This window comes from Clytia hemisphaerica, unplaced genomic scaffold, assembly GCF_902728285.1.
Source record: "Clytia hemisphaerica strain Z4C2 unplaced genomic scaffold, Clytia hemisphaerica genome assembly, whole genome shotgun sequence".
In the NCBI taxonomy this organism is placed as follows: domain Eukaryota; kingdom Metazoa; phylum Cnidaria; class Hydrozoa; order Leptothecata; family Clytiidae; genus Clytia; species Clytia hemisphaerica.
The window spans coordinates 304,805-331,201 of record NW_027103507.1 but is presented as its reverse complement, the minus strand read 5'-3'; the positions used below and the strand labels follow the sequence as shown (position 1 = coordinate 331,201).

Below are 26,397 nucleotides of genomic sequence, written 5' to 3'. Positions count from 1 at the left end.
TTCTGTATTCAATATGGGCATTATATAAAAGGCATTATTTACAATTATCATAATTTTGATTTTTTATGAAGAAAGTATAAAGAAAGAATCTTAAACACAATCCATATACCATGCACAATTGAAAGGAATTTTTCAAGGGCAGATTTTTCATGCCAAAATCAATTTATATGAAAATTCTTTCATATTTTTGGTAATCTTTTTTTAAATTTTGAATACAAATCAATTCATTTTTACGTGGGATTTTATGGGCTTGTCACTTTAATGATTTAAAAGGATATTTGAGTAAAGAAATTTAAAACGTGGTTTTATTGTGACTAGGTATTTTTTGCAAAGCATCCGGTTCACTCAAAAACGCCTTTTCGGCCTCAGGTCTAAAATTGAAAATTTGAACCACAGACTTTTTGGGGAATTTTTTTTTACAAATATATTTCAATCATCACAGTGACCCTATATTTCAAATCTAAAGTAATTTTGATCATTGGTTCAGGAATTATGATAAATTTTTAGTTTTTTATAAAATTGAAACAAAATTTGTGTTTTTGCAGGATCATATGTACTGATAATATGGTTGTAAAATTTTGGATGAAATTTGTAAACTACCGTGAGATCGGGTAACTTGCATCAGTGGAGGCTAACATGCATAGCCTGGATGAGTGACCTGGATGGTCATTGAAATACAAAGTTAAAATAAAAAATGGCAGAGTAGAGCTGCGAGCAGATCTGCGTAGTTCATTTGTTTTGAAATTTGGCTGCTTTGATTGGTCAGTCATTTGATGGCTATGCAAGTTACCAGACTTCACGGTTTATCATAGGAACAAATAAAATAGATTACCTTGACCTTTTAGATGAATTGGTGATGAAAACTATTAATCTTTCAATAATGACACGGTGATTAGCTGAAATTTCCCCGTAAATTTATTAAAAAATTGCAGCTTTTCAACTTGAATTACCCTACAGTCAGGAGAAATTTTTATAACATATGCATTCTGTGTATAGTCTGATTGGGCAGCAGATAATTTTGCATTTCTCCAGAAGAATGTGGAAATTTGAAGTGAAAAAAAGATTCTTTTCGATAAAATTTTTTCTAACATCGTAGAAATGTGTCCTAAAAAAGTTTATGGTTCAAATTTCCAATAGACCTGAGGCTTAGAAAAGCATTTTTTGAATGAACCAGCTGCTTGCTAAAAATATAGTCAAAAAGAAACTTTTTGTTCAGATGTTTGAAGATGCTTGAGTACAGTACTGTTCTTGTATCATAGAAGGTGTCGTTGTTCAGATGTTGTGGAAAGTGACTTTCCACAACATCTGACTTAGTGTTGTTCAGATATCGTGGAGGGTTATTTCTTCAGTCATAATGGAAAGTGTTGATCAGTTATCGTGGAAAGTGTTGTTTGGATGTCGCAGAAAGTCTTGTTTAGACACGGTGAAGGGTGTCGGTCTGATATTATGAAAGGTGTTGGTTGAATTTTGTAGAAATGCATTGGTTGAAATATGCCAGATAACCATGGTATTTAAAATATGTGCTGGTACCACTACTTTCACTCAAGTGCCAAGCTGAAAAATTGACTATCAAAAAATATAAAAAGATAGCTAAACATCAAACTCAATCAAGCCCAACAAAAAAATAAACAGGAAGTAAAATCTGTTAAAATTTAGACTATCTTAGAAAAAACTTTACAGAGATTGAAGATTTTTTGCGCGCACAAAATCATTACTTGACAGAACTGGAAAAAGTCAATATTTCAGTCTCAACTGACACTGATTCCTGCTACCATAAAAGAAACTACGAAATCCAGTGAATATAAACCTTACCTTTAGATGCTACTTCAGGTGTCAGGCATCAAGTTGAATAAAATTTCCAAAAAATCAAAGTTAGAATTTATGTTTGTGGGCCTTGAGGAAAACAATCCCTTCTAACTAATATTGTCATAAAAGCTAAAGACGAATGCGTTTATGTAAGGTCTTATCTTCAGCCTCCAAATTATCCTACAAGAATATTCTTCTTCACCAGACCCAGAACCATCATGCTCAAAGAAAACAACCATTTTTTGGATAAAGTTCACTTCCTACTTGCATCCTTCCCTTCGATTTTGTGTTGTTTTGATTTTCTCTACCAAGTTCGTCTATAAATCTGCAGGGATTTTCCGCAAAATTCACCGACCCTTCTCCAAGGTCGGTAAGGGCAAAGATAAAATCAAGAAAAGCGCCAAATTGATATCGTCCGTAAACACAGACTCTATCCGCCGCGAAACATATTACGTTTTATAATATACAAACTATGTTATATCATAATAACATATTATACGGACGATAGCATCGTCTAAGTCAAGGTTTAATCCAAACCCACCGGGTTTTTTTTAAATTGGGTGGTTTTTGCGTCTAACTAACTGGAGGCCGTTATGGGATCAACTCCAGTCCTTATTACCTATGATTCATTTCGGCTGTGAAATAAATTAACTGTAATACCCTGTAAACCCTCTCTAATGTCAAAATCTATCATTGAAATTATCTGAAATTTGAGCTAAACTATTTGTCCCCGCAGCCGAAAAGCTGTTAAAATTTTTTTCTGTAATCCGAATTTTTCCCTACAGTAATTCGAGTTAAATTTTTTCAATCTTTAAGATTGAATAAGAGAAAGATTTTGTTTGCACTTTTCCAATCTTGACACCTTGAGCCCGCCCCCTTAAAATGGTTTTAGGAGAATAAGTATTATTTGTTTGATATTTATTCTTCAAAAATATACTTCTCCGTAATTCATTTTAGTCTGAAACAAATAATGGAATTTTGAGAAAATTTGTTTTTGAAATAGCAGATGATATGAAAATTAATTTCAAAATAAAATGTTTATAAAAATTAGATTATGGAATATAATTGAAAATTTTAATATAACAAGGTAAATTTCACCTTTTTGCTTGAACGCTTAGTAAAATGTTGTCTAGACATTGGAAAACTTGTTAAAGCTGCAAAAGAATTAATGCAAATCATAAATTTCATCATGGTTATTGATCAAAATATCAACACAACACGCATCATCCTAATTATATTTTGTTTCATTGTTTTCTTACTACACGTTGGACTTTGTATCACAATCCGGAAAGCTCGATTGAAACAAAACCAATATTTCTTAATCCAAATTTTATCAGCTAACGACTCTATATTTGTCTTAGGAACGATAATGGTATTAATTTCTTATACTCTATCAAGGAATGGTGATCTAGTTGTCCACTTCTTGTGGGAATTAGCATCTGTTTTAGTGACAGTATCAGGGATACAGTCATTCAGTATCACAATTCTACTATCAGTAGACCGATTGATAGCGGTTATTCATCCTTTGAGGTATCATAGTTTGGTGACAAAGAAAAGAATTGTTTGGGTAACTTCCTTCATATGTTTTTTCCACTTGGCAGCAGTTTTGATATTATTTCAGGTAAGTTAAGTACTAACTCCTAATTTAGGTCGGATCCAGCAATTGAGGGAAGGATGTAGGGTAAGTGAATCCAGGGCGAAAGATTGGCGCTCTCCCCTGCGGGTAGATAGCTATCGAAAGAGGATTCTTCGAGTCGCCTCCGACTGTGGTCGAAGATTTCTTACTTACTATAATCCAAAATCTTACAAAAAATGTTCTTTCGGTGAAGTTTATGGTTCTAAAATAACGTGTTTCGTTTTTGGAAGCCCTCATAGGCCCATTAAAATGTTTCCAATTACAGTGCCTTTAGATAGTTTTTCTTTTTCTTATAGACCACCAGACAAAAAGATGACGTATTGAAAATGACACAAGCCGTCCAAATTCAGCAACTTGTCAACCGGTTTATAGTTGTCATCACACTCCTTAGCATTGGTGCTATCATAAAACGCATTCGCGCCAAAAGTGAAAAACGAATCCGAAACATAACGGGAGACTTCCAACAAAGTCAATCACAGACTGCCACCCGAACGGGAAACCAACCACGTCGGAAAGTTTCCCCGAAAATATCATCACTCAAACAAAGTGTGAGAGATATCCTTGTATTAAACTGGTGGACAGTTTTATTTGTGATGCCAAGACTTTTTACATTAACGATCATGACCACCAAAGTAGCTACGGAAAGACTTAGAACCATTGATGCGGTTTTTGCCGCGACATACACAATCTCTAATCCTTTCGTTTATGCATTCACGCAAGGTTTGTTACGTAAAAAGTTGAAAAGTTGGTTCTGTACGAGAAAAACATCATCGTCGAATTAGGTGAGAGTCAAGAAAAATTATTGATAAGACTTCAATAAGATTTAAATTGAATTGATCACTGGTGAATTTAAGACAATAGAGCAAGTACGTCGAAAACATGCGAAGGAGTGCAATCCTCGTTCAAAGACAAGAAAATCGAGAAGATAATTACAATCAAATCTCTTCCCCTGATAAGTTAGTCAGGGTCTAAAACCACCTTTGCCGATCTTTAGTATTTTTTTGACAAGAAAAATTTATTCTACAGTAAGTATTTTAATCAGTTTTAATTCCATTTTTAACTAAAAAATTGGGTCTTTTTTTAACGGGTTTGACGTCATTTTTGTCAAAATTTCGAAAAATGACATCTTTTATTGAGGTTGAGCTACCGACATAAAATAATACAATGCTTAGGATAAACATGGTTTTAAAATTGGCCTTAGTTTATAGGACTTATTTTTTAGTCTTGATGTACTAAAGTCTATTCACGATAAGTGTGCACTCTTTTTTCTTTTACCTATAACTTTTGAAGGAACTCTTCAATCTTTATAAATTTGGTATCATTGGAAAGATATTAGTGAGTGGAACAATTTAAAATAAAAAAATCTTCAAAAAATTTCTAAAAATGAAGATGAAAATGAAGAAGAAAAAAATGAAGATTTTGTAGAAAAGTGCTACAACTATCATTTTCACTGAGGTGAATCCTTGATCATCGAACGTTATCACTGTGAAAAAAATTCTCAAAAATAATCATTCAGTCAAAAGATATCAAACAAAGTTATAAGCTGATTGACGTCTAAAAACGCTGTTTTTTGCAGTTTTTTGCGTTTTTTGGGGGTCAATCACTTATTAACTTTGACTCCTAACTTCATATTTAATAAATATTTTAATAAAATTTTTTCACAGTGATGATCTCCTAAGATCAAAGCATCTCTCCAGTGAAAATGAAAGTTATAGCAGTATTCTACAAGATCTTCCTTTTTTTCTTCTTCACTTTCATCTTCACTTTTAAAATTTTTTAAAGATTTTTTTATTTTAAATTGTTCCACTCACTAATATCTTTCCAATGATACCAAATTTTTAAAGATTGAAGAATTACTTCAAAAGTTATAGGTAAAAGAAAAAAGAGTGCACACTTATCGTGAATAGACTTTAATTTTAATTGAATGAAAATTGAAATTGGACCGAAAACTCAGACATCACTTTGGAAAAACATCTTTGGTTTCACAAGAAAATGATCAAAATAAACCAGCCGAGGCTGGAAGGTCAGCCAATAGAGCTTAGCTAGATAGCTTTAATAAGTGGGTTAACAGATGTAAGAGATGTACTGAAACAGAGTAGACTAAAAATGTTGAATAATGTACAAAATGTGAAACATTTGATAACTTGATTTAAAATTATTTAAAACAAGCCTGAGAGCTCCTCCAAAGCCCCCCCCCCCCACGAGAAGATCAAAGTATACTTCTCTTTAGCATTGTAGCACTGTTTCTACGACATCAAACAATTAAGCTATAGTTCATTACTATAAAATAAAAGAGAAACATAGTGTAATTAAACTTTTTGTTAATTTCATTCCAGTCAGTTATGATACATTTTTTCTGTTGGATGTAGACGATATCCATATCTGACCAAAGTGTTATCTAGAAATAAATTAGAAAATTGCCAAAACGTCAGAACCAAAATAAAGATATCCATCAAATATACATAGAAACTGTACTTTTTGTTTTACTTGATAAAACTCCAATAACACTTTAAACTAACAAGCTACAAACTTTAAGTCACAAAGCGCAAACTCCAGAAAAACACAATTTGCATCAAAATCTTTGCAAAACGTAGTTCATATTTATAACATTTCAACAGGAACTGTATTTTGGTAGACTTGGTCAAATCACAGAAACCATTTGTCAGTTGTCTGCAAGGCCAATGAGGTACGTAAAAACTGACTGCTATTCAGTCAAAGCCAAAATTTGGCAAGGTCAGAAAAACATAATTTACATCCAGTCTTCGTAAATAAATTTTGTAGTTTAGTACCGTCAAGTTACACAACATGCACACAACCATCTTGAAGACTTTGCTGGTCGCAAATGATAATCGAAAGCAAAACTTAAAATTCATAACTATGCAGGGAAGCTCATTTTTCCCCCATTTTGCTTTAAACTCCCTTTTGATTGGTCTATGAATTTGGGTGATCGCTTTACCGCCTTGGCGGAATAAACACACGACCATAATAAATAAATTCAACAGGGCAGCGGAGTAGCAATTAATTTCAAATGGGAGTCCTCTCTTCTGTGCCAAGCACTGGTAGTGTTTTTTAAACATTAAAACAATGTTAAATGAAGACCAGATGGATCTGTTTGTTATGACTGTGCAAGTTGTGTAACTTGACGGTATAATTCATTAAATTCTAGAAACAATTTTTCATAACTTTCTGCAGTCCGCTTTCTGCAAGTCTGATAAGAGATATGTATAAACTGTTATCGCCATTCATTCCATTCCATCATTCAGTCAAAACGTGCGCCAAGGTTAGAAAAGGTTAGAACAACACAATCTGCGTCCGGAACTGCGTGAAAAATAGTTTGATCAATTTCAACAAGAACTGTATATATTAATATTAATATAATTGATCAAATTCCAAAGACCATTTTTCATAATTTTGCAAGTCCAATAATAGGAGATGTGATGTCATCATTTGGTTCCCGTCATCTGACCGACCCTGATTTACGGTCAGCAGGTAGAGTTGGAGAGTCGGAAAGCTTTTCCAATGCTTTGCTGGATTTCCACTGTCAGCCTCTGCACGCTCTGTGTTTACAAGTTTCAAATCGAAATCGAAAGAAGTAGCGAGCCGCATGCTAATGGAGAGTAAACCGAAAACCAGTTTATCCACGGTTTCTTAATTCGGATCAGTCCACACGGATTCCCTTTCAACAAGATGTAGCTGCTTCTTAAAAGAAAAATATTTTCGACCGACCGACCGAATGACCCCCACTTTTTAAAGTAGAAATGACGGGAACCAAACAATTTTTTGCGATTCGCCTTATCAAACACGTCCAAACCAAGTCCAAAAAAGCACAATTGCATCCAGGTCTTTATCAAATTTAGACAGTAGCTGTACTTTTGTAAACTTTATCAAATTCCAATAACATTATAACACCATCAATCCCACCTAGAGGCAAACAAGAAAAATATGTTTTTATTGCAAAAACTAATAAAAAGCAGCAATAAAAAGTATCTGAGTATCAGAAAATTCAACATAAACAAAAACTTGAGCAAACAGCTTTAAACCTTCAAAAGATGTAGAAAAAGAATCCCCTTGATGAAAATCATGTGTTTGATTTACCGAGTTAAAAAAATAAAAGACAGAAATTGAAGCTTGCAACAGATTTACACTGGAAATACTTTGGTACAACACTGACTTATCACATCTGACTTATCGCTTGAGCCGCCATCTTGAAACACCACATTATGATCTGTAAAAACAACGCACGCTAAAAGTACCCAAAAAGTTAACCCGATCAGAAGAAAGTTTAGAAAACAAAGTGAGATCGGGAAATCGGATTTTTTTTTGTCGTCTTATGGAACTGGAAAATTTTACCTATTTGAATGCTCAGCTTCGGCTGACCAATAAACGAAAAATTCGATTTAGATGTGTTGATATATACATATGCTACCCATCTCAAAGTTTTCTGGATGCAACCGCACTGAGTCAATTTCAGTGGACGCCAAACCAAAAACCTAGTTTTGGGGTTCACCGAAATTTTGGGGTGCAGATACACTTTTTTTTATAAGAATAAACTTTATAAGAATGTCCATATGATGAAAATGGCCAAAAAAATCAAGAATGATGATAAGAATATCGACATTTTCAATTATAAATTGTCAATTAACCCCAAAGTAAGGCTCACTCCCTTCACAAAATGCCATGTTATGCTTGAGACGTACCTACTAATTGTTTAATCTAGTCTGAATTAGGATCCTACCCTAAGAATGCTGTAAGAATATTTTAGGATGATTTTCCCAAAAAAGATGATGAAATGGATTTACATTATTCTTATAAAAATAGTGTGTAGTGTAGAAGATTTTCAATAAATTTACCATGTGACTTTTTGAACAATGGAGACTATTTTCTAGACTTGTATACAAGTATGTTTTAAGAAATATACTAAATAAATTGTCCTAAATTTCAAAACATTATATTCAAACAATTGATTGATAACGGTGTTCTTTGGTCATCGCCAGTAATGGAGTTTAGCAGACAGTTATAATGGTTGTTAAACCTATCCTCAACGTGTCTCATGATTCAATTATCAAACCTCGGTGATGCGCTCAGTGACTAGAGAACCAATAATCAATGGTAAAACAATGAGCAAAAAAGCAAAAACACATGTCAATATTTTCTCCACTAATCTCATGAATTCGAACCATCCTTTAAAACGATTTCGGTCACCGGGCTTTTCGACCAAACTAGATTCTTCAGATCTGGTTGCTATTGGTTCTTCTTGATCTTGATTATCCAAATTTGGATCAACATCAGTAGATGTTTGCTTAACTTCCTCCATATCATAGGAACCGTACGATTTCGACTCAGGTCTGACGTTCGATTTTCCAGGGTCATTGTTTTTACAGGGCCAAAGTTTATTGACCAGTACCTTTAGGTTGTGAACATGGCTTGGTAATGGTGTTTCCCGGAGTGAGTAATGCATCGTCAATGCTGATAAAGCTAATGCAATGGAGAGTAGGAAGAAGAATGTGACGAATACAGCACCAACAAATGGAGTGCTGTCTGATTTCTCTGGAAGATGATCAGATAGGAAGATCATGTACATAGTCATATTTAACAACAGGGCAACTCCATAACCCAAACGATCTCCTTGGTCAGGATGGATATGGAAAATCAAAAGGAATAGTATCATTTGTGAGATGAAGGGGAGAAAAACGTAGATGTAATAGAAATTGGGATATCTTTTTAAGAAAACTTGAAACGTGACGACTGAGAATGTCTGCTTGCAACAATCGAATGTTTTTTCTTCTTCGAAAAATGCAACTCCTTCCAAAGACCATTCACCGCTTGGGATGTGGAAATCTATGGGTGAAAATGGTGGAATCATTTACCTAACTGTGAATTTTTCTCTAGTGACCTTGTGTAGTCGATAGGATCATGTATGAATTATCCGACTGTTGTTTTTTCTAGAGGTGGAAAGTAGCTTGTATTTAGTGAAGAGAAAGAGCTCATTTTTCAATATCTGGAGTTCATCCTGGTCTTTTTTCGCTAGTAGAACCTTACTTCAGTAATTGGAATCTTAATTTTAACCAAAAACGATAGTACAATAGAAATCGAATGATTAGGTCATAATAATTAAATGGAACAGTCAATAAATAGGGCTCCTTATAAGTTTTGGTTGGGGGAATGATGGACAAATCATCAAACGAGGAGCCCGTTTATTAGGTACCTCGCCAAAGAATTAATAATTAGACAACAATAGACCTTTTCACTTGCATCGTATTTAAACAAATTACCATGCTGATTTAGATTATGTCTCTTGAGACATTTTTATGAATAGATAAAATACGCTGGGAATTAATTACCGCAATAATTTCAAAACGACGCAAATGATGTTCGTAAGGTCTATTATATAGATTGTATTTGATCTCTGTAGATTGATTTTAATGGGCAATCACTAATAATGCGCCAATTTTCGGCTTCCAGCGGTGGGTTCTTCTTATCAACGTTCAGAGAACATTTACCTGAATAGACCATTTCTTTGTCTTTTTCCTTGTTTTTGAATTTGATATCCATTTTATTACGGCCATACGACCATGAGCCAAATGTTAAATTACAAACCTAAGGTTATATAATAGAGATATATTTGATAATCAGGCTTTCGTTTGAAAAACATACACAACCTTAGCTATAAAAGAAAAGTATTAATTGGTTTACAGTCTACCACGCTGTTAGGACCATAGATTTATAAAACCCGAAGGGCTAGATATCGTGCTTTTGCTGAAAAGTATGTCATGGTTAGGTAGGAAATCCTACCTAGGTCACTTGACATTATAATAGATTTTCAGCGCTTGACCAGTCAGAAAATTTGCAGATTTTCGAAAACAATGGCAGCAATATCTTTTTTGCGATATTCACTTTTTTTTACCTGCGATGGCTTAAAGCACGACATTTAGCCCTTTGGGTTGTTGATTCACTTTGGAGCTCCGAAGTCCGTAACAAGGTATCTTGAAAGAGTACCAACATCTTTGTCAAGACTTCAAGGTTTCAAAAGACTCTAACAAAAATACGAATTTAGTGAAAAAATCATTACTTGATAATCAACAGGGAACCACGTGACATCAACTTGACACGTGGATTTGAAAGTCACCGGGTTCGTCCATATTACTGTGCCATCATTGTTAAAGAACACTTTGGAGCGATAGACATCTGTGTGTGAAAATGGTTCGTCACTAATCCTGAATTGAACGTGATATATTTTTCATGTAAAAAGATCCTTGGTAGCTACAATGTTTGATAAACTTTATGGTACATTGCCTTGGTATTGGCCCTCTCCCTTCGTTTCCCTCATTTAGTGTTTTGAGGCAAGAAAACTTTCTCAGAATATTGATATAACTGTGTAGATAAAACTCATGTTGGGAGAAGACTTTCACAAATCCAGTATGACTAATATTCCGGTTTTTGACGGGAAAATTACCAATATTCCAACATTGAAAGGTGGGATTTCAGGTATTTCAGAATTCATAATTTTTGACCAGAATTGGAACAATTTTCGGCCGGCATGTCAGTATTTATAAAGATTATTGGTATTCCGATAGTTTGTACCCTCGGAAGCCCTCTCCACTTTCATCAACATGAAAGAATATCAAATGAAAAGTTGGTTTTTAAAACTGTTAAAGTTTCATATAATCTCCAGTAAAAATTTGGTTCACTCAGTTAAAAAAATATTTCTTCCTTACTCGTTTAATAGCATGATATCAGGAGTCCAGACAACAGAATTTCCAACGTTTAAAGTATCGATACCATCAAATTCACTTTCGTTCCAAGTCAGTCGTTTGTCTTGCCATCTCTGATTAATATAATGTACAGTTGACGCTCTCGAATTCGATTTTTAAGGGAAATTGAATTTTCATCGAATAAGGCAAATAAGGGAGTGTATCGAATTGGAGAGCGTGGTTTATGAGAGTTTGTAAGTAAGTAAGTCTGCGACCGCAGTCGGAGGCGACCCGAAGGCTCCTCTTTCGATAGCTGTCTACCCGAAGGTAGGGGAGGGCGCCACTCTTTCTCCCTGGATTGCTCCACTTACCCTTGATCCTTCTCTTAATTGCTGAGCATCTAGCAGAGAGGCATCAAGTACCATTTTGGGAATCTTTGGTATGACCCGGCTGGGGGTTGAACCCACAACCTTGCGCACCGTAGCCGGATGCTCTACCACTGCACTACGGTCGCTGAGAGTTTGTAGATGACAGAGACTTACAATATATCGAATAGCGGAGCGTACCGAATTAGAACGTCGATTTATAGTTCAGGACACACTTACATTTAGGCTATCTTATTCCTATCCACGCCATCCTAAAAGTAATTCGGTTGGACCCGCCAATCCCCGAAAAAGAGGGCTGGAGTCTAGGCCTCCCTCTGTAAAATCCTTGACATGGTCAAGAAAAATTCCGTAATCTAAACCTTCCAGGTGTAGAAAACTTTCCCGACTTTCAAAGCTTTAGCATGTTGGATGAAAATTTCAGCATCTGGGGTGCCAGATGAAAAATTAAGTGAACTTACCATATGGATAACAGCTGTTAGATAAAATATTTGAGTTTTAACATCCTGGAAAGTTAAGAAAATAAAATAAATTCTACTTATATAAACATATATAAACAATATCTTGCAATTTAATCCTAGGTCAATTTCCTAAAATTCGAACCTTTAATATTCAAATCCTTCTTTTATTACACCCCTTATTACATCCTTATTGAAATCCCAATGGGGATAAAGATTTTATTTTTCCAAGGTTAAAAAATTCTCAGTGGGGATAGTTTTGGAGTGCAATTTTTAGACATTAATTTTCGAGTGGGGACGAAATCAAAATCAGTTTCTCAGTGGGGCTGAAATTCTCGGGTATTTTCCCACCGGGGACCAAATTTTGCCAAATTTTCCAGTGGGGATGGGGTCCCAGTGGGTCTGTGACACAGGGATGTCTTATTCGGAGAAATGAATGATCCCTATAAAAAATCGAATTGTAGGGATTCGAATGTAGTCATTTGTTTAACTTCAAACTTACCAATCCCAAGATAGTTCGAATACTGATATCAAACGTAACATCTAATTTGTTTCTTCCATTTAAAGGTAACGCCCTGACTTCCGATCGATAATTTGACGATTCTCCAAATAATTTGTCGTAAAGGTCACTTTGAGCTAGAGAAACAGTGAAGAATGAAAAATCACCTAACCCTGTGTCCAAAATCGTAAGTTTTTTTTTCGGGGGGGGGGGGGGGGTATTTTATGCAATAATAACTGTGGTATTTCTTCGATGGATTTAGCATTTTAAAGGGATCTTAGGTGTAGCAACGAAAGTGGAAAATAAACTGCATGCTTTGCGATACAAAATCAAAACATTACGTCACTTTAATAACATGTGGTTCGCGAAAGGGGGGGGGGTTTTCAGGGGTCTTAAATACCGTCATACCGACAAGATTTTGGGTCAAATACCGTAATACCGTCGGTGAAGGAAGCCTAATACCGATACCGATATTATATTTATGTTTTTTTTCTCGAAAATAATGAATTTTCAGTTATCAAATCTATTGTGTAGTAACAAATGAGAAATTGTACAAACAAGTTTTGTACTTTAAGAGGCCCCCCAGTCAACCCTCAATTCAGGTATTCACGCACAAATTTTTGCCAATTCACGTATTCACGCGCGAAAAAAACCATTTTTGCTTTTACATCTTTGGTTAAACGATTGTGACCTTATTGGGCTAAATTTGCTAAAAACCTTTTTATGGTCTCTTTTAAACAGATTGACCTATTCTTATGGGGTGGGCTGGAGTTTTTACAAGAGACTTCACTAATTGGTTATTTGAAGTAATAGAGATGACGCGTTCTTTAGAAAAAGTAACAAAATTGTTTTATTACAGGTTAACCACCAACCAAATCAAACGAGAGCTTGTAAAAACTGCAGCTTGTCCCATTCTTATACCAAACATTTTCGCCAATAAAGTTTTTTGCTAGTTTTGTGACCTTATTCTCGATATCGTCCACTTTTTAAGGCCTCTTTTACAGCTATTTGAGCTTTCATAAAGCAATATTTTAGGTCTGCCGCGCCAAAGTTACTTGCTTGTTACGGGAGGCAAATGCAAAAATAAGCCTTTCCCCCAATAATTTCTTCTTCGCAGACCCATAAGATGTCTTTTATATTGAGAATTAATTCAAAATCGAGGTTTGGGCCAATCATGGTCTGAGAAGCCGTAGACTTCAACACAGGCTTCATAGAGGTGGTGCTGTGGTGGAACTAGAGGACGCGAATTCTAAAGTTAAAGTTAACCCCCCCCCCCTATCGGAGGAAAGAAAAAAAATAAAAAAAAGAACGCGAGCGAAGCGAGCGCGAAAATTTTTCGAGAATTTTTGCTCTCCTTTGTTATTGAAAAACGGCCTTAATACGCTATTGTTAGCCAAGTTTGCCTTGTTTGGTCATACAATTTTTGATTTTATTTAACACTGACCATTTGTTGGCAAAAATATGGTACGGTGAGCGACGTACCTGCCGTACCCGGTGCGGCGTTCCAAGAGTTTCGCCCAAGAAAAAATTTAAAATTTAGAATGCCTAGATTGCCTGAAAACGCATCATGTGCATCATGATGTGAATTATTTTTTAATCGTTCGATGCTGCACAAGATGCTTTTAGAACTACTGGATGCAGTATTTGCATCACAAAAGTTGTCATTAAAAAAATGCGCCCGCAGAAAAATAACAAAAATTGTTTAGTTATCGTAAAGTTTTGCTTATTTTGAATAACCTCACCATGACAATAACTCAATAGGACATCCTAGATTGTGCGAGCGAAGCGAGCAAGAAAATTTTACTGGTTAAAATAGCGGAAGAGACTTATCTTTTTTGAAAATTTTTCTGCATGAAACTCATGAAGAAACTAAAAGGTAAATAGTTTTATACCGAAATACCGTTTTTTATTGATAAAAATATCGAAATACCAACAAAAAAAACAGGCAATTTACCGAAACCGGTAGAAAATGAAATACCGTAATCCCGTCGTTTTTTTCTCGTAATACCGATTTACCGGGGGTAAAAGGGCCCAATACCGTCATACCGTAAAAGTGAACCCCCCCCCCGCGAAAGGGTAAGACCGAATTTGAGGTGCTTGATACAATATTTCATATCAATTTTATAGCAGTGGGCAAGATCTTCTAAACAACCTATTCTACAAAATTTTGTTTTTCTTTCACATCGTTATTATATTATGTCTATTAGCTTATCTCATGTCGCACTCAAACGTAGAAAATAGTCAGTAATATTTACTTACTTTTAGCCGTATGATTGGTAGCTACAACTTTTGACAAGTCAACTATAGCTAGAAACCATACTATCCGAAAAATGTGTTTTAAAAGTTGAAATGTCATCTTGCATTCCAATATTTTACGAACACGAATACACTACAAGAGTTTTGTCACCAGTTTACGTAGTTTTACTGGTGACAGTTTAACTCTATTTCTTATGAAATTACTATTTTAATAGATTTCAGATTTTCTTTTACTTATGAGTTCACAAAATTTAATTTATTGTAATACAACCACTTGTACTGAAGTTACTAGTTTAATAAAGTTCAGACTTTTAATTACTTATGAGTTTACAAAATATATTAATACTATTTGGTAAAACCCAGATTAAAATCAAACTGTGTAAAATGTATAACAAGTAAATCGTACTATTCTATTATTCGTAAATATGATAGCAACTCTACTAATATGTATAACAGGGATTCTTATCTAACAGTTGACAGTTCAATCCTTTGCGGTTATTTCATTTTGAATAGTCTGAAAAACGCGACGTAAGTCGTGTGAAGCTTTAGCCGAAAGACCACTAATGACTTTTAGATAGACCGAATGACGCTAAAAAGCTTCTCGCAATCTCGTTCCCAGGGCCTGATTCTCTATTTTTCATAATTTTGATGGTCGTTTCAAATCGATTTGCTACATCCTGTATAAAAAGTAAATCGCCATGGGGACGAGGTTGAGCGACTCAGTAATACGACAACCATTTTTTTGTTGAAAAATTCAAAGTGGATACAGCTTAAAATATTATTTTGGGATGATTTCCCCTTTCAAAATTGTGAGATTTTCAAATGCTTTTTATCCCCATCAATGAATTATGCAAGCCAAACCAGCAATATTGTGTCATGCGATGCTCTAGCTAATGGAGTAATGTAATGGCGTACCCAGTTAGAAAAATAGTAATACACTCTTCTCGAGATGCATAAATATATTGTTGTCCTGGTTTTCAAACAGATTTCATTGCTATAAAATTACATATTCACACTGATAATTGTGTTGTTTACACCTCATTAGACATTTTGGATTTCATGTTCTTTTGTTTTAGAGATAATACTTCCTTTGAGAATTTAAATTGATTTGAATGTGATAATTTTATAGCAATGAAATCTGTTTGAAAACGAGGACAACAATGAATTTATGCATCTCGAGAAGAGTGTATTCTTTTTATATTAAGTTCTCAAGCAATCTCAGTTTTGAGCAGCCTGTTAAAGGCCTCCTTTACTTGTGGCAGTCGCAGAGTCCATTTAGTAAATAGATTTAAGGTATTGATTATCATTTAATTTTAGGAACGACCCAGTTTGGTTGAACAAAGTAACGAGATGCTCTACCACACCCTCTTCTCACAGACCCACTAAGATTCTTTCCTAGTGGAAAATTTGGCCAAAATATCTTCCCTGGTGCAAAATGTTACTCCAATTTTGTCCCCATTGAAAATGATTAAATGAGCTAATCCTCCACTGAAAAATAAAATTCTATTTCCTATTCCCACTTTATCTTCTGACTTGAAAGCAAAAGACACCAACAATAAATAATATGGAAATATCAATCCCCATCGACTTTAAGTCAGTTATTTCTACCTCCAGTGACCGAAAAAGTTCTACAACTACAAGGTCTGTGAGAAGAGGATACTCTACCGTTATCAGGCGCATGGAAAAGTACCGACTTAAAAAGTGTTAATGAAAATTATTTTCGTGTTTAGTATATTCAAGTATAAAATCATTTTTTTTCATCATTATCATTAAATTTACAATTAAAAATATTTTTCTAGGTATTTGAATATACAAAGACTAAATTGATCAAATTAAACTGAACCGTAACATCACCGTGTAGTACTACACTCGTAGTGTCCAATCTCTGTTCTGATTGTAAAGGTTTATCAGAACAACCCACATTTGCTCGGGACAATGTTCATTTTCACCTCGATTCAATTCATCTCCATTTTAGTACCATTCTTTCTTGAACCATTTCGATGACGACGCAAACCAACAAAAACCAAGAGAACACAAACGAAAGTCAACACAACCAGGGTGATTGCAATGAGAATGATATTGGTCGTGGTTTGAAAGAATTGGCCGTCGTTGGATGATGCTTGGTTGTCTGTCCCAGCTTGATCATTAGCTAAGAGCAGAAAATATTTTAAAATTTTACACTCAAGGTTTTAAACGGGTAGACATTATTCGTCTGGTATTATGCTAAAACGCTAGAGCAAGTATTCTTTATAGAATATCCAATATTTTGCACAGTCGTATCTACTATTTTCACATAGTTAAAGTAATTCGTATCAGGTTGACAAGGCTTAGCCTATCAGTGAGAATGACTGATACGCTTTGCGTCCATGGGCCCTGTAATGTCAACCTGATCCAATAATTCTTAAAGTCAAGAACACTGGCCTCGTATTTGAAGTGATAAAAAAGTTTACTAACAAGAGAGTTAAAAATGTGTGCTCTACTTATACATCCCTGTTTCACTGACACAGAACGAACCCTCCTCGTTGGAAAACTTGCATGAAAATAGTCCCCGATGCGAAAAATACCCTAGGCACAGTAATTCTGAATGACCACCGTATTTCAGAGCTTTTAAAAACATTAAAAATTAAACTCAAACATTTTCCGATAGAGGGCCTAAAGTGCAAAAAGTAATGAATATTTAGGGGTGGTAGTCACCGACTAAAGTTGGGGTTTGGGACGGCAAAATATGTCGTTCTTTGATAGTTAGGGTTTGTCGTTCTTTTTGTCGCTTTTCAATAGTTATTTGTTATTCTTTTTAGATGGTCTGAAAGCGTTAGATGAACAGTCTCCTAAGGTTGAAATGAGGTAACGATGAAGCATTAACACGTAAAATATATCCTAACTAACCTTTAGAGTTTTCAGTGACAATAATTAATCCAGTTCGGATGTCATAATCTTTGGAAAGATTATGATCAAGTGTTGTCAAAGCATTATCCTCCACTGAACGTCTTCGCCGTCTGCTATTTTGCTCACAACCAAATTGACAGTTTGTTTCGTTGCTGTTTTTCAAACAGACGTGAGCGGAGCAATGAATGTAGACCATGCCGTTTGAGTTTTTGAATCGGAATACGTTCAATGAAAATCGGAATTTCTTTCCACTGTCAGCTGCAGTTTCTTTTTTGAAAACATGGTCAGCATTGGGGCATCTGTCAAAGCAACAAAATATTCATCTAGGGGCTACTCAGTAGACGTTTACTTCAAAGAACTCTGAGCGGTACAAAATACACGGGACTTTATAAGGGTTCTAATTGCAAAAACTTTCCCATCTAAAATGATCACAACTTCTTCATTTTTACGTCGAAGCTGGCAAACATTCCCGGGAATTTCCTATAACAACTTTTAAGAAAAATACAATCAAAAACTTGATAGGTAAATTCTGTATCAAGTAGCCCACCTTCTCTCAGGAAGAAAACAAATGTACGAAAACAGAATCTAACTTTAGGGAAAGAAAAATAAAAATGCTCTAAACGTAAAAAAGTTGAATTACCCGTCAGTGATAAGATCTTCCCGAATACCATCGTCTCGGCTTGAAGTTAAAGTACCATGACAGTTTCGTGGAATAATTGACAGTTCAGCAACAGTGTCAATTTCAAGTTCCAAATTGAAACGTCCCAATCTATCAATAACTGCAGGATATTGAAGACTTTTATTGAAGTTTGAGTCTTTATGTAGATTCATTGAGACAGTGAATTGGTCGGTCGAACCTAGTAAAATTGATAAATAAAAGTTATACTTCAATAAAAATATCTAAGGTTGATTTCCAATAAGCTGCATTGGTTTACCCAAATCCTTCATGACGTAATGTGTTAAGGAAACATAAAAAAAACAGTTATTTACCAATAATTTTGAAACTAGTGACAAACGGTGGGCCTAGATCTAAGTTGCTTCCGTATAACACATTACGTCATGATATAGGTTTTACTCACTTGATACTCCTTCGACCAAATCAGCTTTGGTGATATTGGCTCCATATTCATGTGTTACATTCACACCTTGTGGGACATTGCATTCAACAGAATATGTGGCAAAGGTATCAATCCTTTCCAATAAGTTGTTTTTATATGCGTTTGTAGCGTTCAAATTGACCGAAACCTGAATATTGAAAAAAGGGTTTCAAAGTAAATCAAAGGAACGTTCACTTACCACAGTGCATCCCAAAAGAATTGGCATCTTTTAACATTAAGTAAAATTCTGAACTTATCCTTACTGGACATGGAATGATTAAAATAAGATCAAAATTCTCGGCTCAATCAATAGATATTCTTTTCCAAAACGATTGAATAGGTTTTTGGGATTAAATATTAAATATGTAATTCATAAAATTTCACATAAATTATGAGGATTATACTTTGTATAGATATTTGTCCGCTTTTTTCAGGACACTGTATATCCTGTGCACTGATCTAACATACTCCCACTTGGGAAGGAGTGTTCCTTGTTATGCATCGAACTTATTTATATCCTTTAAATGATACAGTAAAATGTTTTTTTTTGCAAAAAATTATTCGCAGGTGACTCCTGTCCAGTGAAATCGGCTAAGAAAGTGGTTCTACGTTAAATGTAAGTGCGCTTCAAAAAGAATTATTACAAATACACGGGCTGCAAAATTATATCAATGCACTCAAAACATGTGATTACTCGAAAATGTTCACGTGGTTTTATTCCCATCTTAATTGCTTTACAACTTACAGCTGATAACTTTACTAGTGTATCAATAAATTCGAACCAATCAGAAATAATGTCATGTAACAAACACATAAAAATTTCGAGTAAAAGCGTGATTTGTCTTCAGACTTTCATTTTGCAACCTGTGTGTATTGTAAACATTTTAACCTAAAAGAGACACTAAAATCTTTTTGGAAGACAAGCGAGGTACCTGATTTTTAAAAGTCACGTCATTGCCATTGTCGATAGCTCGAGTCCCACAAGACGAATAACCAGCCTCCAAAATCAAATGCGTTTCATTGGACTTTCCACTTGGTCCACAAGTAGAATCATACCATGAAATATTGTATTGAGAAAGATCACTTTCAGGGATTGAAATTGTATCTTTAAGAATGTAAATAGTCATCTTTTGGGTATCACATTCTATTGAGAAGTCTATTGATGAAAGAAAATAATTGCACTAGTTAGGAGTTAGTTAAAAATTCTTACTCCTATTTGGCTCAAAACCTCAAAAGAAAATGTAATTACGGCTAACTTTCCATAAGTTTGCTCAAAATTTGGATCAGCAAAAGCATTTCTGCTCAAAATATCTCAAAATATTGAGACAGACCAAAATGGCCGCCTCAAAGATCTGTACGAAAGTGAAAATTATGTGCCAGAGTGGTCAAGTCTTTACTTCCAAAGTGGCTATAACAGACAGAATTATTTGCATTCGCATTTGTATATTATATTGTTGGAAAGGTATCTGTTGTAAGTACCATCAATTAGCGAATTGATTTATCGTAAAAAATCATAAAAGCAACGGGTCTGGAATGTTAATTGAATACATATTTTTCCGGTTAGCTGTTTCGTCTAAGAAGTAACCAAAATTTCGAGTAAACAAACCATTCCATTGGCTAAAAGCAAAAACATATGAAAAATGTGCAAAGTATGAGAAAATGTGCTTTCTGTGCTCTTTACTCTGGACATCTTCTTTATGTTTTTGCTTTTAGTCAATGAGATGGTTTGTTTACTTGAAATTTTAGTGACTTTTTATACGAAGCAGCTAACCGTAAAAAGGTATGTTGACTGGAAGAAAAAGAAATCCATCGATCCCATACATGATACGAAAGATTAATTTCTACATTTACATTTAAAACATTCCTTCTTCGAATCACGTAATTTTCCAAACACAAAACAAAGACTCACTTGATTTGGCTTGGACGACCATCGATAAATACGAGATACAAATGATTGACAACCATAAAATCTTCATGTTTCTAAAAGTGATTTAAACCAAAAATAATTTTGTTGTACTGATAATAATCTCATGTTGAATAGTAATCCTTGCGGATATCCTTGTTAGATTGCAAACTTGCACTATGCAGCAAAGAGTGAATTTTGAAAATCGAAAGTGTTTACTTTAATGTTTTAATGAATATAATACAATTATTAAGAACTCCTGTGGGAATCAATTACCATAGCAATATCTTAAAAGTAAGCGTTACTCTTGAATATTAATTTCAAAGCCCCTAAAGAGCTACATCCTGCAACCACTTATTTCCCATCCTGAACACGTGACCCGTGTGTTTTTCAAACAAAAATTCAAAATACGGGGCAAACTTAAGTCTTCACTTTTTCTTGCTTTTTTTGCTTGAGACAGGTTGAAGATTCCTCTTTAGCACCTTCGAGGCTTCAAATTAAATGTTCGTGTGGCGTAAAGGTCTATTAAAAAGTCAACGTTTGATTTATTTTCACCATGCAGCGATTTGGAAAAGAACGAAAAAAATTTTGTCCTTGCACGTTTTTTTTATTAAAAACAAACCATATAAAAACATAAGATTTCCACGGCAAAAACATTAAAAAAAGTTAAGAACATTTCAAGGCTTTATTGACTCTCAAAACACCCAATTTCTTAGGAAAATGGACAAAATACTCAAAAAACGGTCAAAATAAGAACATGTTAAGAAGATTATAGGCTTGAAACTTAAAATGTCAAGAACGTCCAAAGGCATTAAAAACTTCGGATGTTTTTATAAAAAACGTGTACCTGCTTGAGTTCATTTGTAGAAATTGTTGTGTTTTGTATTGCTTCTGACAACGATATTGACTCTCTGCTTCTGCCTTTTCACTGTGACTCTTGTAAACCTGCTTTTGTGACAACGTATTTTGTACATTTTAAATTTATAGTTTTGCTGCTGTCGAATCTTTACGATTTTGATGTCCCAAGAGACTTTCTTTTGAGACGTTTTAATTTGATGTTTTTAATTCTCAATGGACATCTTAATATATGCATGGAGGTAATAAAGATAGATGGAGAGTCAATGCCTTTTGTTCTATTCTGATTTATCATCGGAAGCAAACAGCTGTTGGTTGCTTTGGGAATAGGGAATAAGATGATTAATTTTGGGTATACTCGTGGGAATATTTAAGTTCATAAAAACTGAATAAAAAGATGTTGGATTTTTAACAACTCTATTGTGAGATAATAACTTTGTTGATCAAAATAAGAAAAAGGTTGCCGTAACAAGCACAAAATCCTATATTTCTAAGGGTCCCCTCTCATAAAATCATGGATAAATTTCAAAAAGAATTCTATATTACGATTAGGTAACCTTTTAATTAATCATCCATCAGAATTTGAAAACCCCCTCCCTTTTAGACGTAAAGATTTATAATGAAGAAATTTCCAAGGAAAATGTGCTGAAGCTCTCAAAATTAGCACTGTGTTCGCCCAAAAATACATCGATATGAAATCATAGAACTTTTGTAACCTGACTTTGTGAAAGTTATTTTTGTATCGCGTTTGAACAAGGACTTTTTGCATAATAAGTTTATTTCAATCAGGATAACATTCTCACTTCTGTTCTTATAAATTTACATTTCGGATTTTTTTGCTTCCAATGATGGTACATCAAAGAAAAGCCGCTTTGAATAGATTTATAAAAGATTTCAACGATCATTTAGGTCATTACCGAGACGTTTTCTCTCCATCTATATCTTTATTACCTCCATGGTATAAGCTGAAGCGTTCTTTAACTTTATGTCACTCTACAGGGTGTCCGGAAAAAAAGTATCGAGTTGGAACATGATTCTGAGTAGAAGATTGTTGCGTGTGTTTAACAAAATGTAAGAAAATATATATCAACACAACATTGTTTTACAACAGTCATCACGATTAAAAACAATTACCTTTCTTTACAAATATCATGAAGTTATTCAGAAATGTTTTTTGTAAAAGTTATTCATCATTAAAGATGTCTCGTGACAATTAGTAGCAGGAACATGTATCGGATGATATCGAGAGCGACGGTAAATGAAATGATACAAAACAAAGTCGATAGTTGATGTACGGCTCAATATCGCCTTAGGCTGCTGGCATCCATTAGCGGATTCGTGCTTCTTATACTACAATGGGTTTTGCAGAGGTCTGCGATTCAGACTAATATCGCCTTTACTCACCTAAACAGACGACGGTATTTTGGTGTTTTTACCTTCGTCGAGCAAAGTGGACGGTGATTTGACTCGATTGATCTCGAATACATAAACTCGTTAAGACGGGTAACAAAACTTGTTAAAAAATGTCGTAATATATCTTATGAAGAACGATTGCGTGAATTAGATCTTCCTACGCTCGAGTTTAGAAGACACTTTTGTAACATGGTCCAACTTTACAAACACATCAACTATTATGAAAAAGATACCATCCCAAACAAGATAGCCCGTCGAACGCGACCAAACAGAAGGCACAACTTTGAGATGATTCCAAACTTTGGAAGCGATGGACTCCGTGGTGTACAAACGAATTCCTTCTTTTATCGAACTATACCAACTTGGAATAAATTGCCAAAGGATGTCGCTGAGGCAAAAACAGTCAAAGTCTTTAAAGAAAGACTCAACACTGCATGGAGTAAACACCTGAAAAGATTCAACACAAGACAATTGTTAAATACGTATAATCACGATCAGTTCCAGAGGCCCTCGTGCGCCTAGAACTTTGTTTCATTATAATAATATGAGACAGAGAAACTTTGATAAAATTGCAAATTTAGTGAAACACGCACCTGAACTTTCTTCCTATAGAAGTGGTACGACTCGATACTTTTTTCCGGACACCCTGTATATCTGATTTCAACGTGAATTTCAACGAAGTGTAGGTGGTGTGAAGTTTGGAAGAATGAAAATTTAAGGCGTGGTAGTGTGATTTGGACTATTTTCCGCTATCTTTGCGCGGTGAAACAATTTTGACAATTTTTGTTATTGTGCTTAAAGCTTGATAGCGAAATTAGGGGTGCCCACTATATGCATTCTTAGGCATTTCATAGTCGGAATATATTGGCTGATATGAAGTTGGGCTAGAGTAGTGTTTTGATAGAGGTGTATGGAATATTTCACGTTTATATCTATATCTTTTTCTCATTTCACTGAAGGTTGGTTGGATTGGTGTATAATAGGCGCTTTAAAAGTCAGCTCTTATTGTTGCATATTTCAGTCCATGACGTACTATATTAAAGGCCTGGTAGGACCCCCTGGTAGAGGGCGTGCTTTGAATTTACAATACCATTCGATTCTATTTATTTTCTAAGTGAGCCGGTTTGATATGGAAGGATATATAAACATGATATCAAAGTGATACTTTTGAAGTAGCTCTCTTCAGAACTGCCCTATATTAAATGCATAGAAATCAATTTGTAGGAGTGTTGTAACGGGTGCGCCACAAAAAAGTTTCTGTCTTTGAAACTAATTTTCTCGAAATTTAAAAATCTTAAAAGAACCATTTCTATTTCATTGAAAAGAAGAAAGATAGACTTAGATTTAGATTGGTCATATATTAGATTCGATTCGTTAAATCAAAAGTTATGCTCAATTGAATAGAAAAGTTACTTTCGGAAAGTGCTGAAAAACGTTAAAAATCGACCTATCAAATCAAACAGAAGCATAATTACACGATACATCAGTATTTTCGTTTCAGTCATTAAAAATGATAATTAGCTGTCTAAATGACCTTTTGCTGTATAAAGGAAGGTTGAATTTCGATAAAATGAAGAAAATTCGTCGAAAAAGGCCAAGAAATCTGGTAAAATTCATAAAAATACATCAAATACGGGTTTCGAGGTAGATCCAGCCTTACATAGACTTTATCCAGTCTAGAACCCAAAATCTGAGGAAAATTTCGGTAAAAGTAAATTAAAGTGATTTTGATGAAGATTTTAAACCCTTTCGACCCTTCAGTTTCAAATTTATGTTTTTGGTCCAGCGCGCAGCAGAATGGACCTTTAAAAAGCAACTGATCGAAAAGATTTTGTCTTTGTCGGGGCCTGTGCGCGAAATAAATTAACAAGTCCAGGCTAAACCACGCGATGTTTGACCTATGTTTTGGATTGAATTGGTAGTAGAGTCAAATTTCCCGGTTAGATTAAAGGGTTGTTTCAGGTAGGGTCAGGTAGGGTTAGGGCTAGGGTTGGGGATGGGAGTTACAACCCCTGGTTAGGGTTTAGCCCCCGGGTAGAGTTTGGAGTAAATACCATTTTTATAAGGAACTTTGAGCTTCTCAATGCAGTTGTGACTCGATGGCCAAGTTGTTAAGGCGCTGGCGTTTTAATCTTAGGTGATGCTTTGTATATAGTGGGTTCGAATCCCATCAGCGGCAAAAGTTTCAAAATTTCGGGAAATGCATAAAAAACTTTCAAAATTTAGCAATACAAAGAAAGTGTCAAAGAATAGAAGCTCAGAGTGGAGGATAGGAAGGATACGAACGACATTCGGTTATTGCCACGTCAGCTGGACCTTCACGCCGCTCCGGCTTCTTGTTAGTTACTGAAAAATGCTCTTAATCATGTAAAGGCTATTGTGATTGCCAATCTTAAAATAAAAATTTGATAGGTCGATTTTTAACGATTTCGAGCACTTTCTGAAAGTAACTTTTTCATTCAATTGAGCATAACTTTTGATTTAAAGAATCGAATTAAATAAATGACCCATCAAAAATTAAGTTTATCTTTCTTCTTTTCAATCAAATAGGAATGGTTCTTTTAAAATTTTTAGATTTTGACAAAAATTAGTTTCAAAGGGAGAAACTTTTTTGTGGCGCACCCGGTAGTTCTTGGGGATTAATTTTTTGGTGGTAAGAAGAAATACACGCCCTTCTCACAGACCCACTGGAACACCTTCCCACTCGAAAAATTGGCCAAGATATCGTCCCCGGTGGAAAATCATCCTCCAAGTTTTATCCCTACTGAAAATAATCAAATAAACCAATCCTCACTACAAAATATTGTGCTAATTTTCCCATCCCCACTAAATTCGAAAACAAAAGAATTGAAATCCCAAATCCCCAGCCATATAAATATGAGAATATCAATCCCCATCGAGTTTCAGTCGGATATTTTTATCCCCACTGGCTGAAAAAATCCCACCGGGTCTGCGAGAAGGGGATGTCTCTATGATCAATAGAAAAGAGTTCGGCAAAAAGTGACGAAAAAATCACTTGGTGACGAAATTTTTCACCGACGAATATTTTTGACCGACGAAATTGTCAAAATTAAAAAGTATTTATTATAATTTATTATAATTTTAGATTAATCGTTCTGTTTTAAGAAAAAAGTTACTTTCGTAAAAAAATTATTGTTTCTTCTTTTCTTTAACACTGCGAAAAAAATTTGTCGGTCAAAAATATTCGTCGGCAAAAAGTGACGAAATTATTGCCAAGTGACGACATTTTTACCGACGAATAATTTTGACCGGCGAAATTTTTGACAGACGAATTTTCTACCGATAAGGTATTAGACCGAGATTGTATTTTTCAGTTTGTCAGGAGAATATATTTCTGCTGATCAAATAATGTTTCTATAAAATAAGCCAAAAAGTCCTTCGGACAGGTGCAAAACTTTAATCATAATTTTAATTTAATACTGTAGTAGAACAACTTCTTTCCTAGAGGGTTTCAATTTTATAAAACCGAGGCCTAATAGTTCGAGTTGTGAAA

General features: G+C 34.7%; 3 protein-coding genes and 1 long non-coding RNA gene across 4 annotated transcripts; 1 reads left to right on the top strand and 3 right to left on the bottom strand.

Moving 5' to 3' along the window:
• Positions 1-2,899: 2,899 nt before the first annotated feature.
• On the top strand, positions 2,900-4,525 carry LOC136798861 (somatostatin receptor type 4-like). Its single transcript, XM_067055531.1, has 2 exons — positions 2,900-3,427; positions 3,739-4,525. The coding sequence occupies exons 1-2, from the start codon at positions 2,975-2,977 to the stop codon at positions 4,222-4,224; spliced, it is 939 nt and encodes a 312-aa protein (XP_066911632.1). The 5' UTR covers positions 2,900-2,974; the 3' UTR covers positions 4,225-4,525.
• Positions 4,526-8,276: 3,751 nt separating this feature from the next.
• Positions 8,277-14,907, bottom strand: LOC136798883 (neuronal acetylcholine receptor subunit alpha-7-like). Its single transcript, XM_067055543.1, has 7 exons — positions 14,733-14,907; positions 12,477-12,610; positions 11,978-12,022; positions 11,158-11,267; positions 10,512-10,656; positions 9,943-10,039; positions 8,277-9,280 (listed from the first exon to the last, which is right to left on the bottom strand). Exons 1-7 carry the CDS (start codon positions 14,827-14,829, stop codon positions 8,505-8,507), a joined length of 1,404 nt encoding a protein of 467 aa, XP_066911644.1. The 5' UTR covers positions 14,830-14,907; the 3' UTR covers positions 8,277-8,504.
• A 2,675-nt stretch (positions 14,908-17,582) lies between these two features.
• LOC136798970 (pancreatic secretory granule membrane major glycoprotein GP2-like) lies at positions 17,583-19,436 on the bottom strand. Its single transcript, XM_067055655.1, has 4 exons — positions 19,407-19,436; positions 18,695-18,860; positions 18,256-18,472; positions 17,583-17,914 (listed from the first exon to the last, which is right to left on the bottom strand). The coding sequence occupies exons 1-4, from the start codon at positions 19,434-19,436 to the stop codon at positions 17,611-17,613; spliced, it is 717 nt and encodes a 238-aa protein (XP_066911756.1). The 3' UTR covers positions 17,583-17,610.
• Positions 19,437-19,644: 208 nt separating this feature from the next.
• LOC136798881 (uncharacterized) lies at positions 19,645-21,555 on the bottom strand. The gene is made up of 3 exons (XR_010845454.1): positions 21,463-21,555; positions 20,622-20,692; positions 19,645-19,868 (listed from the first exon to the last, which is right to left on the bottom strand). It is a non-coding gene; the product is annotated as an uncharacterized lncRNA (long non-coding RNA).
• Positions 21,556-26,397: the final 4,842 nt, after the last annotated feature.

Excerpts from the sequence above, each read along its gene's own strand:
- LOC136798883 (XM_067055543.1), bottom strand. The coding sequence starts at position 14,829 with ATGACATTTCAACTTTTAAAACACATTTTTCGGATAGTATGGTTTCTA. Across the intron at positions 11,268-11,977 it reads TAACAGCTGTTATCCATATG|AGATGGCAAGACAAACGACT; the intron begins GTAAGTTCACTT and ends TATATTAATCAG. Across the intron at positions 10,657-11,157 it reads GATATCATGCTATTAAACGA|GATTAGTGACGAACCATTTT; the intron begins GTAAGGAAGAAA and ends CGTTCAATTCAG.
- LOC136798970 (XM_067055655.1), bottom strand. The coding sequence starts at position 19,436 with ATGGGAATAAAACCACGTGAACATTTTCGA. Across the intron at positions 18,861-19,406 it reads AACCACGTGAACATTTTCGA|GTTTCGGTCAATTTGAACGC; the intron begins GTAATCACATGT and ends TTCAATATTCAG. Across the intron at positions 18,473-18,694 it reads TTTGGTCGAAGGAGTATCAA|GTTCGACCGACCAATTCACT; the intron begins GTGAGTAAAACC and ends CAATTTTACTAG.
- LOC136798861 (XM_067055531.1), top strand. The coding sequence starts at position 2,975 with ATGCAAATCATAAATTTCATCATGGTTATTGATCAAAATATCAACACA. Across the intron at positions 3,428-3,738 it reads CAGTTTTGATATTATTTCAG|ACCACCAGACAAAAAGATGA; the intron begins GTAAGTTAAGTA and ends TTTTTCTTATAG.